Raw genomic sequence first — 14,845 nt, 5'->3', positions numbered from 1 at the left:
AACATCTTGGATGTGGTTTTGAGCAGAGTGAGGGGTGCAGATTTTAGAATGTGGTCACGTTTGGATATTTTCTGTCTCCTAGGTTTCTCAAATCACTCCCACTGTGATGTGGTACCTAAAAAAATTTTTTTTTTGCATATTTTGTTGGAAGAATGAGAAATTGCTGATGAACTTTGAACCCTTCTAACTTCCTAACGGAAAAAAAATTATTTCAAAAATTGCGCTGGTGTAAAGCAGACATGTGGGAAATGTTATTTAGTAACTATTTTGTGTGACATATCACTCAGATTTATGGGCATAAAATTTCGAATTTTTTCGCCAAATGTCCGAAATTTTCACAAATAAACGCAAAACATATCGGCCTAAATTTACCACTTTCATGAAGTACAATATGACATGAAAAAACAATCTCAGAATCGCCAGGATCCGTTGAAGCGTTCCAGAGTTATAACCTGTCAAAGTGACACTGGTAAAAATTGCAAAAAATGGCCGGGTCTTTAAGGTGAAAACAGGCTGGGGGCTGAAGGGGTTAACGGGAAGGTGTTGTCCAAAAAAAAAATTTTTCAGTAACTGAAAAAATGTAAAGTATTAATGTTTTAATGTTTTGTTTAAATATTATTTTTAATTAAGCAAAATATAAAAAAAAATAAAGTTTGATATTTTCCACTGTTAAACACTAGGGAGAGCAGCTGCTGAAATCCTACTGTAGAAATCTCACTTTACAGCTGCAGTAAAGTGGGCAGAATCTGCTCTCCTGTGTGTGATGTCACCTCCCCCTCCCAATCTGGGTGTTTCCAAAGGATAACAGGGAATGAAATTTAGCATCACAGTGCGGAGCCATTTTTCTGGTGACCAGAAATGTCTAAAGTGTCACTAAGGACAGCAGGAGTATCACAGGATAGGATTAGATACACAGCTCAGCAGACAGTATCACACAGGATAGGATTAGATACACAGCTCAGCAGACAGTATCACACAGGATAGGTTTAAATCAAGAAGGCCTGTGGAGACACCATCACATGTTTCTCAACGCTGGCAGGAAGCTAGCCAGGTCTTTCACCGGGAAGGAACAACCACGGGAAGGGCAGTCTCCAGTCAAGGAGACCACCTATGCCAAACATGGTATCCATCCACAGACAGCTGTTTCGGGGTATTTGCCCCTCATCAGTGTGGAGTAGGAATCTGGCTAATTCTGCCAGCGTTGAGAAACATGTGATGGTGTCTCCGCAGGCCTTCTTGCTTTGAATATTTCCCAGGGGGCATTGCTCTAGAATTACTGCGTTGAGAAACACGTGATGGTGTCTCCGCTGTGGTGGATGTTATTCTCCCTAAGGTCAACCATCCTTGCTTATACAGGATAGGTTTAGATACACGGCTCAGCAGACAGTATCACACAGGAGAGGATTAGATACACAGCTCAGCAGACAGTATCACACAGGAGTATTAGATACACGGCTCAGCAGACAGTATCACACAGGAGAGGATTGGATACACGGCTCAGTAGGCAGTATCACACAGGAGAGGATTAGATAAACAGCTCAGCAGACAGTATCACACAGGAGAGGATTAGATACACAGCTCAGCAGACAGTATCACACAGGAGAGGATTAGATACACGGCTCTGTAGACAGTATCACACAGGAGAGTATTAGATACACGGCTCAGCAGGCAGTATCACACAGGATAGGATTAGATACACGGCTCAACAGACAGTATCACACAGGAGAGGATTAGATACCCAGCTCAGCAGACAGTACCACACAGGACAGGATTAGTTACACAGCCCAGCAAACAGTATCACACAGGATAGGTATAGGAGAGGATTAGATGCACAGTGGCGGGGGAGGGGCACCGGTACTCACGCACTGCTTTGCATGGACGCCCACAGCGGCTGCAGCAAGGAGAGCAGGGGGGAGCGGGGAGCTGTCAGTAGAGACAGTGGGGAGCGGGGAGCTGTCAGTAGAGACAGTGGTAGCGGGGGGGAGGGGCACCGTTACTCACATGCTTTGCATACATGCACACAAACAAAAACATACACAAAGCTCTGCTGCATGGACGCCGCCGGAGGGGGTGTCATTGCAGACAGTAATCCACCGCTGCACGCCGCTCCAGCTGTCTTTAACGTCACTGTTCTAGGATCTGTTGGGATGGTACTGCTTGCTCTTTCAGATCCTGGCTGTAGGGGAAAAATGCAGCCCTGCCCAAAGCGTGGGCTATGGGAAAATGGTGGCTGAACACACCCACGGCTGTGAATTGGGCAGCCCACATATGCATTACCATTTCAATTGTAATAGAACTAATGGGGTCAGAATCCGACTACTATCGCCTATGTCCATGAGGTGCTGTAAATTGAGCCTGAACTGTCGTGCTAAAACTAGGAATGTAAAATGGCAGCCCCCATTGCCAGCTTTCCAGCATTATAAAAACTGAAAGGCATCTCTATTTAAAGCAAGATAACATTATAACTGCATGTTATCTTACAATTAGTCATTGTTTGGGTTATATAAATCCACGACACCTTACCTTTAAGTGTGATGGAGATGTCTGTCAGAATGTTGTTTGCCACTTCAGAGGCTAGGCGCTCATAGTAGATACCTTCCACCGATTTAAATATGTCTGGGGTACCCGGGGTTCCATTGAAAGCTGCCGTGTTCTCATTTTTTGCTGTTTGCCCACTCTGGGGGGGACTTAAATGACGATGCCATATCTTCCCCTTGCTGAATCTGTTGTCTGGGGGGATCCAATGTCTAGGCACCACTCCTCCGTAGATAGTGTTCCATCAATGGGAAGCTACTTATGTTTGGTTTTCAGCTTGGCAGCAGGTGTCTGCAGCCTCAGGTTCTGAAAGGGAGCTGTAACTTGTGTTTGTTTAGCGTGAATTTATTTAATTTAATTAACTCTGCTCCTGGTGTCTCCACACTTCAGGAAGGGGGGGGGCTCAGCTTATCCAGCAGGTGGCCTGGTCTGCAGAGTCAGGTCCTTACAGGGAGCTGTGACTTGTATTGTTTTATTGTGCTGTTATTTATTTAATTCTTGTTCCTGAGTTTCCACTTCAGCCCCCCTCAGCCTATCTAGCAGATGGCTTGGGGCACCACACAGCTAGGGAGAGCAGTGCTTTAGTAATCCACTTTGTTGGAACAATGTCCCAGCTCCTGCATTTCTGGGAGGACGCCCCCAGCTTATTTAGTAGCTTAATTCACACACTCCACTGCTCTGTAGAGTTAGGGGTATTTCTCACATAGCGAGATCGCTGCTGAGTCACAGGTTTTGTGACGTACCAGTGACCTCATCAGCGATCTCGCTGTCTGTGACACTAAGTAGCGACCTGGCCCCTGCTGTGAAATCACTGATCATTACACACTGTTCTGGTTCATTTTTTTGCTCGTTGGTTTCCCGCTGTGCAGCTCACATCGGCGTGTTTGACGGCGGAAGACCAACGAGTAACGACTCTGTAAGCAGCGTACGCTGGTAACCAGGGTAAATATCGGGTAACTAAGCAAACCGCTTTGCTTGGTTACTTGATGTTTACCTTGGTTACCAGCGTACACCGCTTAGCGCTGGCTCCCTGCACACGTAACTAGGCTACACATCGGGTTACTAAGCAAAGTGCTTTGCTTAGTAACCCGCCCGATATTTTCCCTGGCTACGTGTGCAGGGAGCCAGCGATAAGCGGTGGATGCTGGTAACCAAGGGAAATATCGGGTAACTAAGCAAAGCGGTTTGCTTAGTTACCTGATTTGTACCTTGGTTACCAAGCACAGAGTCGCTGGTGGCTGGTCACTGGTGAGATCTGCCTGATTGACAGCTCACCAGCGACCATGTAGCGATGCACCAGTGATCCTGACCAGGTCAAATCGTGGTCGGAATCGCTGGTACGTCGTTTAGTGAAACGGTACCCTTAACCCCCTATCGCCCGTCTTCTGAGCTCTCTCCTGGGTCCCCGCCGTCAATACAGCCTCTCCACCTCCCCCGGTTTGATAATTTGTCCTACCAGCAGGCCGTCAGTTTGCAAGCACACATGTAGAGTGAGGGTGAGGAGCTCAGCTACGCTGCCAGCGCCATCTTTATCACGCAGCCTAATGTCTCTCCAGCAACGCTGCTACAGGCTCCCTCTGAGCAGAAAACCTCTGCCACATGGTACAGATTGCCAGGTGATACGGTCAGGGGCTTGCTGAGCAGGGCTGTGGAGTCGGTAAGCCACAGTTGCGACTCCGACGCCTGGATTTTATCAGGTTCCGACTCCGACTCCTTCATAAATGACCAATTCGTAACAATAAATTTACTGTTGTAAAATATTAACATCGTGCTTATTCAGTTTCTCACCATCATATAAGTAATCAGACCACTTAGCGCAAAAACTACATTTATTAGAATTAGAATATAGCAAATAACTTTTATAAACTTTTCTAAACTGTAAGTAAATATGCAATAAACACTTTTATGCAGTTAATAAGAAGAAATCTATAAATTTGTCCTCAGAAAAAGTATTGCCTCTGTCAGATCATCCTTCATCAAATCTGATCTAATTATTTTGAGAGCAGAGAACAACCTCTCTACACTAACTTGTGTTGGTGGCAAAGCAGTAACCACTCGGGCAACATCTCTGATAATGTCAGGATACAGAGGAATCGCCTGTTGCACTGTTATTTTTGATGAACGGTCAAATTTCTCAATTTCTTTTAGTGCACATGAAAAATTCTGCTGAAATGTACTGGCTGTGTTCTTTGATGGGGATGACTCTTCTTGTATGCGGGAACGCTTTCACGGTCCTTGTGATCCAAATATTTTTCGAAATTAAATTCTTCATCAGTTGATGATGAGGGTGAAGATGTGGCAGGACGACCAAATTCTTCTTGTTCCTCCTGACTGTTCTGCAACCCTTTCATCCCTACTGCTATTTCAAACAGAGCTTCTTTTCCTTTACTTAGCTGTTGATCATCTAGAAGAATCCGATGCATTGGGTCTACATAAACAGCTGCCAAAAGAATGTTATTTTGTAATAGTAGCTCCTCTCTCCATTTCATTGATGTAGCAATGCCACTTGCAATTAACCCTCCTCTTTGGGACAGGCGAAACATCAGGTTCTTCCACTCCTTTAAGAAAATACCTGGAGTTAAGTCCTCTGCTTGGAATTTTTTAGTCACTGTAAATGGGTGCTCTAGCAATTTTTCCAGCTCAGTCACCCAATTCCACTGATTTTCATTTAGCGTCAGTTGAGGGTTAGCCATGTCTACAAGAAAGGTTTTCAGTTCAACCAAGCGCTGAATCATTAAGTAAGTACTGCCCCATCGTGTGGCTTGATCAATAATTGCCCCTTTTCCAGCACGTTTTTTCAAAATTGAGTCAACTTTAGGGGTTCTGGCAACAGTAGCCAATTTTCTCACCTTGCCAATCAGTGCAGCAGCATGTCCTTCTTGCAGACGGTCTCTTATAGCCAGCTGTAGTGTATGCACAACACAGCGTATGTGATGAATGAAAGAACGTATTTACACAGTTTCAACAAGATCATCTAAACTATCATGTTGCTGTTCATCTGAAGCAACTTCAGTTTGCTCCTCAGTTACAATACCGTGTTCCTCTATTTCAAACATTTCTGTGTCTGTGGACTCAGAATGTTCTTCTAGCTGCTGGTCACCATCATTACTCTCATTCATTAGCTTAATAGTACTTATCATATTTGAAGCATTGTCCGTTACGACAGAACTTGCTCTTTTTTAAGTTCATAGTCTTGCAGAACCTTTTCCACCAAGACCTGGAGAAACTCACTGGTGTGATGAGCTTTGGTGTCTTTTACTGCCAATGTCTTGGTAACTATTTCATTTTTGTCACAAACAAATCGGACATTGATGGCAAAATAGTTCATTCTGTGACGTGTGCAGGCATCCATTTTAAGAAACAGAAAGCGTCCCTTGAGAGTTTTTTTAAGTTCTTCCTTTTGTTTAAAAGCTTCTTCGATTACTAATTTTCTAATACTCTCTCCAGAGAAACACCAAGCTTGCGGGCCATTTCCCCATTCAGACACATAAGCTGGTCGTGAAAATAATGAAATAGGCACACTATCCTTTACAACAAGCTCTATGATCTGTTTTTTTAAATGTATCTACGGTTATTGTCACAGTAACTTTGTCACTGACAAAATATCTTGCAACTGATGGCTGCAAAGTTCTCTGCTGCTTTGTTTGGCTGGAAGAGCTGGGCACTGGTTCATTGGTTTGGATGCAGTATTTCTCATCCACTGCTTTCAGTACTTCTGGATGAAAGCGCTGTAAATGTCTCTTTAGATTAGAAGCTCTGGTAGGAGCATTTTTATCTTTGCCTGAATGTGCACTCATCTTGGCTTCACAGCATTTGTTTTCGTCTGGATCATTTTTCATACAGTGACAGACATAATGTTTTCTATCTTGAGTGATGGTGAAAAGTTCAAATACAGCTGATTTAATGTGATGCTTCTTTGACATTCTCAGGTTTTTAATTCTGCATTCACAATCCAAATGACAATTGTTTTTCCTAAAAAACAATTGTACAAAATGATTGCCAGGTCGTACAACTGATATAGTGGTCAGTAATACTGTTATTATTCCTCATGTACTCACAGTTAACTGATGCAAAGTTTGTTGAAAGGATAATACTTCTTACAGTCTTCCTCTTCTGAGTAGCAGGCAGCTGTGAGATGCTTGGAAGACGCACATCTAGTATGATCTACTCTAGAGGAGGAGCTTTACTACTAAGAATTTGCAACACACTTTCACTTTCAGTTTCATACATTGTAAGTAGGGGGGGTTGGGGCAGCATGAGGTTAACCAAGTATAAGATTAGATAAGGGCAGTGGAGAACAGTGACACACAAAAAGTAAGAAATGTCTCTCCAGCAGAACTGCTTATCACTGTTGTTCATAGTTTGATAGAACATATATATTTGAGTAACATTTATAAAATTCATATGAAAGTTTAATTATGAAATATTAATAATTTTTTTTTTTAAAGCTGGAGTCGGTGCATTTTATACCAAAATGAGCTCCGACTCTAACTCCACAGCCCTGTTGCTGAGCGTGTTAATTCTCCCACATTGTGATTCTGGGCGAGGGACTGAGCCCGAGAGAAGTCCGACTTACATAATCGGCGCCAAAACCGGAAGCCGTCCTTTTCATTTTTTAAGAGTATTTAGACTGTCAGTTTTTTGGTCTCATAAAGTATAATTCCTCTTATATTCCTTATATAAGGCAGCCATAGACACTGTGCTTGTGGTACCAGGTATGACATTCAGGATATAGTCAATATTAATAGCTAATTTTCTGTGTAATTTCTTTTTGGAATTGTGGTAGTCATCTTGGTAATAAAGCCATCACTATCTGGGCAGCACAATGATAAGGCCCTGACTGCAGTGAGTTTACCAGTGAAAACAAAGTTTGAAGGTTAAAGTTTAAAGGTTAAAATTTACGAATTCTGTTTTATTGTTTTGACAGAAGATTTTGGCATTATAAAGAATACATCTGAAGAGCAATTCATTATCGTAGAAAAACCTTCAGCCCTTCACAACCAAGATCCGTCATGTGATGCTTCTAAAGAATCTCCTGATTCACAACAGAATGTTCAGCTAAATAAAAGCCACAAGAGGGGAGATCAACAACAAAGAGCTCACACAGGGGAGAAGCCATTTTCTTGTTCAGAATGTGGGAAATGTTTTATTCGGAAATCACAGCTTGGTTGGCATATAAAAACTCACACTGGTGAGAAGCCATTTTCATGTTCAGAATGTGGGAAATGTTTTTCTCGGAAAGCATATCTTGATGGGCATCTAAAAATTCACACGGGGGAGAAGCCATTTTCATGTCCAGAATGTGGGAAATGTTTTATTCAGAAATCATCTTTTAATTTGCATATGAAATCTCACACGGGGGAGAAGCCATTTTCTTGTTCGGATTGTGGGAAATGTTTTATTCTGAAATCACAGCTTGATCGGCATATGAAATCTCACACGGGGGAGAAGCCATTTTCATGTTCAGAATGTGGGAAATGTTTTATTCAAAAAGCACAGCTTGATCTGCATATAAAAACTCACACGGGGGAGAAGCCATTTTCATGTTCAGAATGTGGGAAATGTTTTATTCAGAAATCATCTTTTGATTTCCATATGAAATCTCACATGGGGGAGAAGCCATTTTCTTGTTCGTATTGTGGGAAATGTTTTATTCTGAAATCACTGCTTAATCGGCATATGAAATCTCACACAGGGGAGAAGCCATTTTCATGTTCAGAATGTGGGAAATGTTTTATTCTGAAATCACAGCTTGATCGGCATGTAAAAACTCACACGGGGCAGAAGCCATTTTCTTGTTCAGAATGTGGGAAATGTTTTATTCAGAAATCATACCTTGATGACCATATAAAGATGCACACAGGGGAGAAGACCTTTTCATGTTCAGAATGTGAGAAATGTTTTATTTGGAAATCACACCTTAATCTGCATATAAAAACACACACGGGGGAGAAGCCATTTTCTTGTTCAGAATGTGGGAAATGTTTTATTCAGAAATCACAGCTTGATCGGCATGTAAAAACTCACACGGGGGAGAAGCCATTTTCTTGTTCAGAATGTGAGAAATGTTTTATTCTGAAATCACAGCTTGATCGGCATGTAAAAACTCACACGGGGGAGAAGCCATTTTCTTGTTCAGAATGTGGGAAATGTTTTATTCAGAAATCATACCTTGATGACCATATAAAGATGCACACAGGGGAGAAGACCTTTTCATGTTCAGAATGTGAGAAATGTTTTATTTGGAAATCACACCTTAATCTGCATATAAAAACTCACACGGGGGAGAAGCCATTTTCTTGTTCAGAATGTGGGAAATGTTTTATTCAGAAATCATACCTTGATGACCATATAAAGATGCACACAGGGGAGAAGACCTTTTCATGTTCAGAATGTGAGAAATGTTTTATTTGGAAATCACACCTTAATCTGCATATAAAAACACACACGGGGGAGAAGCCATTTTCTTGTTCAGAATGTGAGAAATGTTTTATTCGGAAATCACACCTTAATCGGCATATAAAAACTCACACGGGGGAGAAGCCATTTTCTTGTTCAGAATGTTGTAAATGTTTTATTCGGAAATCACATCTTAATCGGCATATAAAAACTCACACGGGGGAGAAGCCATTTTTTTGTTCAGAATGTTGTAAATGTTTTATTCGGAAATCACACCTTGATCAGCATATAAAAACTCACACGGGAGAGAAGCCATTTTCATGTTCAGAATGTGAGAAATGTTTTATTCAGAAATCATGCCTTGATGACCATATAAAGATTCACACGGGGCAGAAGCCATTTTCTTGTTTAGAATGTGGAGAAATAGCTTCAAACAGAACTTGAAAACTCATCTGTTCAGAAATGCCTATAAACTACAATGACTTCACCACCACCACCGTGCGGAGCTGCCTACTCGCCACCGTGCGGAGCTGCCGCTCACCACCCTGCGGAGCTGCCGCCTCACCACCCTGCGGAGTTGCCGCCCAACCTACACTCCACCTACTGTCTCCTCCCCAAAATCCTATAGAATGTAAGCTTGCAAGGGCAGGGTCCTCTTCCCTCTATACTAGTCTGTCTACTGTAACTTGTATATGTATTCTGTATGTAACCCCCTTCTCATGTACAGCACCATAGAATCCATAGTGCTTTATAAATAATAATAATGCTTTGCTCACATCCATTTTGTTAGACACATGACAATTCACACAAAGAAGAGGACTTTTTTGTTATTTAGAATGTGGGAAGGTATAGCAGTAAATCAGATCTTGTCAGACATCAAATAATTCACACGGGAGAAGCCATCTTTATGTTCTGTATGTGGATTGTGTTATCAGCCAAAATCACATCTGATTGCATATGCAAAGCTCACACAGAAAAAAAATATCCATAAGGCCAGTTTCACACGTCAGTGAAAAACAGTGACGTTTTTCACTGGCGTGTAAAACACGCACATGTCACTGCGTGTGCCGTGATTCACGGCACACGTGGGTTGTCTAAGTGCAATCCGGGCTCCGTTCTCCGTGGCCCGTGATTGCACTTAGAAAACAACTCACCTGTGCGCGCTCCCGCTGTCCATGGTGCTGATCGCTCCCGCGGTGCAGCATCCGGCCGGCGGTGACCCCCGCAGCAGCTGCTTCCGGGTCGGCTGTGTCGCGCATAATGAATATGCGCGACAATAATGAGCCGGCTCAGAAGCAGCAGGGAGAACGGGCTGCAGAGGACATCGCTGGACGCCGGGTGAGTAAAAATGATTTTTATTTTAAAAGCACGTTTTTTTCTGGCACGTGTTTCACGGATCACACCACTGTGTGGTCCGTGGAACATCAGTGATGCCAGAAAAAAATGGACATGTCTCCATGTGGCAATCACGCACACGCGGGTACGCCGCACGGAGACACGTGCAGTGAAAAATCACTGACGTGTGAGCAGACCCATTCATTATAATGGGTCTGCGTATGTCAGTGATTCTGGTACGTTTTAAAAAAAAAAGCAAATACGTACCAGAATCACTGACGTGTGAAAGGGGCCTAACATAAATCTTGTTAGACACGACAAAACTCGCACACAAGGAAGCAGACATTTTTTTCGATTGTTTCAGTCAAATCCCCCAAAAGATGACATCTACTGGGAGCCTGTATGTTCTGCCCCTGTTTCCTTTGTCTAGCAGATACTCCCCATTACTAATCCAGTTGTTGAACCAAGAAAAAAGGGCTGACCTCATGAGGTTCTCAGGTCAGTGCACTGATTCTCAAAAATGTGTGTTAGTGCAGTGTCAAGGTAGAGATTTTGGGTGAAGACTGCTAATGGAGTCTTCGTTTGGGATATCCAGAGACGGTGCCGTATTAGCTGTATATCAGTGCCAATATATCAATGTATATAAGACAAAGAACACACAGACATGCTCTCTTTCAGCCAGCGTCTTCAACTGACTCGTGTATTCTGCTAGATCTAATTATACAGTAAGCATGAATAACCTTGAAGCTAACTAGGGAGTACTTTTACTCCCCAATTTCTCACAGCACATGGCCTGCCTCCCGTACATTCCTTCTGTGTGAACATTACTGATAACACTTTTGCAGCTTCACATTTTGGCTTTATTATCTTTGGTTAACTCTTTCATGGCTATACAACTTAAAATTATAGATCTGTGCAATTGCTACATAGACAGACAGATAATTGTGCAACTACATCTATATTTTGATTATTTACATACACAGATATTTTTATTACGTTTGAACAACAAGCTATAGCTCAGGCCACCTCCACACAGTCACTGCTGTCCCAGCCAAAGGGGAATATTTTGTTCATTGACTGTGACAGTGAGTATGGGATCGTCATGGTACCCCCTTATTGAATTATGCTGGATCGGGATGAGGGATTTGCCTGGAAAATAAGTTGGTGAATGAGGGTGCCTCTTGTCTTTATTTCTTTAATGATTTTCTCTTTTATGTCTTTCAGGTTAGCTTTTTGTAATTGTCGTGGGATCTTGCTATGGATTATATTGGACATTTTGTTTTTAAAAATTGTAATAAATTGGGGAGCGAGGTTTGTAGTCGGGGGGTGTTTGTCCAAATAAAATGTATTTTTTTTCAATCAATGACTGGATCAGTAATGGAAGGTGTTTGATAGAGACCCACCCATTACTAATACCAGGGCTTGATGTCAGCTGGCAATTCACGGCTGACATAAACCCCATTTATTAGCCCATTTGCCAGCGCCAGGATTGGTACATCTAATTGATGCACCACATCTGGGGCGAATGTGACCTGCGATTTTTAGGCTGTGGAGGGACCAATAACCATGGACCTCCCCAGCCTGAGAATACAAAACCACAGCTGTCTGCTTTACATTGACTGGTGAGTCAATTTGGGAAGGAACCTATTTTTTTTATTGTAATTTATTTATTTTATTAAAAATTTTTAGATAACAGCATGGGATACCCTTTATTTTGGATTACCAGCCAAAGTAGAGCTGCCAGCTGTGGTCTGCAGATTGCAGCTTTCAGCTTTACCTTAGCTGCCGAACAAAGATAAGGGGCACTTCATGTTTTTAGGGGGAAAATAATTTGGAGCTGAACACCCTTTATTGCCACATGAAAGGCACTAAAGGGTGCAAGCTTACAGGTGAATGGGACATTATATATGTGCTACGCATCAATTTATCTAGCTTATGACAGTATGTAAAACTCCATGTTAAAACGCATGTCACATGGAATCACATGGACGATAAATGGGAAAAAAGCACTCACGTGACATACGGAATGACACTTGCATCTCACTCCAAGACTGTTCCAGGAGCAACAACGGAGCCATATTTTATACGATGTGATGGCACCCTAAAGCTGCGGAATTAATGGTGCTATATAAGTGAGTAAAATAAATCAATTGAGACACTGTTCAAGAAATAATACAACAGTTACTTTCCAGATACAGACAAAACAATCACTGATCTCGGGGAGACCAGCCAGAGAAAACACTGCCAGCAGTCAACAAGGGTGCTCAAGACAGTGAAATCCTAGGGCCACTTAATATGGTGGTTTCCTAAAAAGAGCCACTCCTTGGCTAGGTCCTTCCCGGAGGGATATCTAGCTAACAGAGACTCCACTGACTTTTTTGATTTGCATATTTCCCAGGGGGCAATGTACCTAGGATTTCACTGTCTTGAGCGCCCTTGTTGGCTGCTAGCAGTGTTTTCTCTGGCTGGTCTCCCCGAGATCAGTGATTGTTTTGTCTTGTTGGTCTACTAGGTATTGCTCCCACCTGGCCAGAATCTTACTCCACACTGATGAGGGGCAATACTCCGAAACAGCTGTCTGTGGATGAATACCTGGCCTTGGTAATTCCCTTGTCATATCATTAAACTTGTCAGAGCGTTGGATATTGACTAAAAGGCCACTTAATATGGTGGTTTCTTAAAAAGAGCCACTCCTTGGCTAGGTCCTTCCCGGAGGGATATCTGGCTAGTGTCTGTGTTGAGACTCCTAACAGAGGCTCCACGGACTTTTTTGATTTGCATACTTTCCAGATAAAGTCATATGTTATACGAAAGTGTTGATTTTTCTGTTTACAGTTGTCAATAAATATCACAAGTGGCAAGTAGAATCCGAATAACATCTATATATCCAGCCATGTGCACAGAACATTACACAATGTATAATTGTATCCTAAATCTTGTTACCAATCAACAATTTGACCTGATAGACAAAACTGGGTTTAAAGCCAAAATATTATTTTTTTTCTTTCAAAATATATTTATTGAAAGGATTTAAAATACATTAAATATTACAATAAATAGCGGGGACATGCATTGAACAGTCCTCGTTGCATCATCCATATAAGCGCAAATACAGCAGATGAAATTTCAATCTACAAGAAAAATTGTTATCAGAAAAAGTTTTTTCAGGGTTTAAGGTGCATGCAAAAATAAGAAAATACAAAACACAGAAATAAAGCATATTTATTTTGGCTTTAAACCCAGTTTTGTCTATCAGGTGTTATTGATGAGGGGTTAGCCATCAATATTTTTCTTGGCCATTTTTTTCAACAATTTGCTTTAAAGTATATGGGTTTATTTACATGTCCATTTGATGGTCTGATATTTCATCAGAACCTGCGGAGTTGAGATTGAGCTGTTCGGCATAGTGTGTATAAATATATGAGTTTGTGGCAATTTGTTAGCACATTTCATAAGTTGTTAAAATTATCCTTAGTTTCATGTACTACAAATAGGACTTTGAGGTTGTGGTCGAAGGATGAAGTTACCACCATCATCAGGATAAAAAAAAAAAAACGTGGAATAGAAAAGCAGAGAGAGGCAGAGTCCATCTCTCACATTAGAATGGTTGTCCACTACCCTGACTCAGTTATGTTTTTTCCATAAATGCTGAGGGATCGTGCCTCTAAGATCCCACTAAGTCATTTTTTCCAGTTTCATGCTGTGTTTTATGCCTTTCTGCTTCTCTTCCAGCCCCCGGCATCAGCTCTGCTGTCAGCCACCACCTCCTCTTCCAGATTCTTCTGCTCCCTTCTGACTACATTTCTCATCATCCCTTGTGCTGTGCTGCAGACCAGTGGTGAGAACAGTCCTGTAAGGCTACGTGCTCATTATCAGGGTTCACAGCGTTTTGGACATAATAATAATATGATAAAGTTTATATAGCGCCAACATATTCCACAGCACTTTACAATCCGGTGGGGGGTTGTATAGACAAATACAAAACAAATTAGTACAGAATTTAACAGCTACAGTAGGAATGAGGGCCCTGCTCCAAAGCTTACAATCTATGGGGAAGAAGGGGGTCACAAGAGGTGAAACACACTTGTAGATCTGGCAGGCCATTGTTATGCTAGTTAATTGGTTACATATAAAGATGAATGATCTGGTCTTTAGACAGTCACCTTTTGGGTGCCCTTACGTGCTATTGGTTGTATGTAGGATGTGATGACAGACATAGGAGAGAGAAGGTTACGAGTAGCATTTAGAAGGTGGGATGGGGGAGAGTTAGGTTAGTAAGTTATGATGATACGCGTGTCTGAAGAGATGTGTTTTTAATGTACGCGTAAAAACTTGGGGGCAGGATGTTAGTCGCATTCTTTGGGGTAGTGCATTCCAGAAAACTGGTGCGGCATGAGAAAAGTCTTGGAGACGGAAGTGTGAGGTTCGTATTATGGAGGATGTTAGTCTAAGGGGTACTTTGCACACTACGACATCGCAGGCCGATTGCTGCGATGCCAAACGCGATAGTCCCCGCCTCCGTCGCATCAGCAATATCTTGTGATTGCTGCCGTAGCGAACGTTATCGCTACAGCAG

The 14,845-nt window shown here is 42.1% G+C and overlaps 1 protein-coding gene across 1 annotated transcript; it reads left to right on the top strand.

Annotated features, from left to right (window-relative positions):
• Positions 1-7,009: 7,009 nt before the first annotated feature.
• LOC142261577 (uncharacterized) lies at positions 7,010-9,378 on the top strand. The gene is made up of 2 exons (XM_075332121.1): positions 7,010-7,100; positions 7,667-9,378. Exons 1-2 carry the CDS (start codon positions 7,010-7,012, stop codon positions 9,376-9,378), a joined length of 1,803 nt encoding a protein of 600 aa, XP_075188236.1.
• Positions 9,379-14,845: the final 5,467 nt, after the last annotated feature.

Source organism: Anomaloglossus baeobatrachus, chromosome 1, assembly GCF_048569485.1.
Source record: "Anomaloglossus baeobatrachus isolate aAnoBae1 chromosome 1, aAnoBae1.hap1, whole genome shotgun sequence".
NCBI classification, from domain to species: domain Eukaryota; kingdom Metazoa; phylum Chordata; class Amphibia; order Anura; family Aromobatidae; genus Anomaloglossus; species Anomaloglossus baeobatrachus.
The sequence above is the reverse complement of the archived record's forward strand: the minus strand, read 5'-3'. Positions and strand labels throughout refer to the sequence as shown.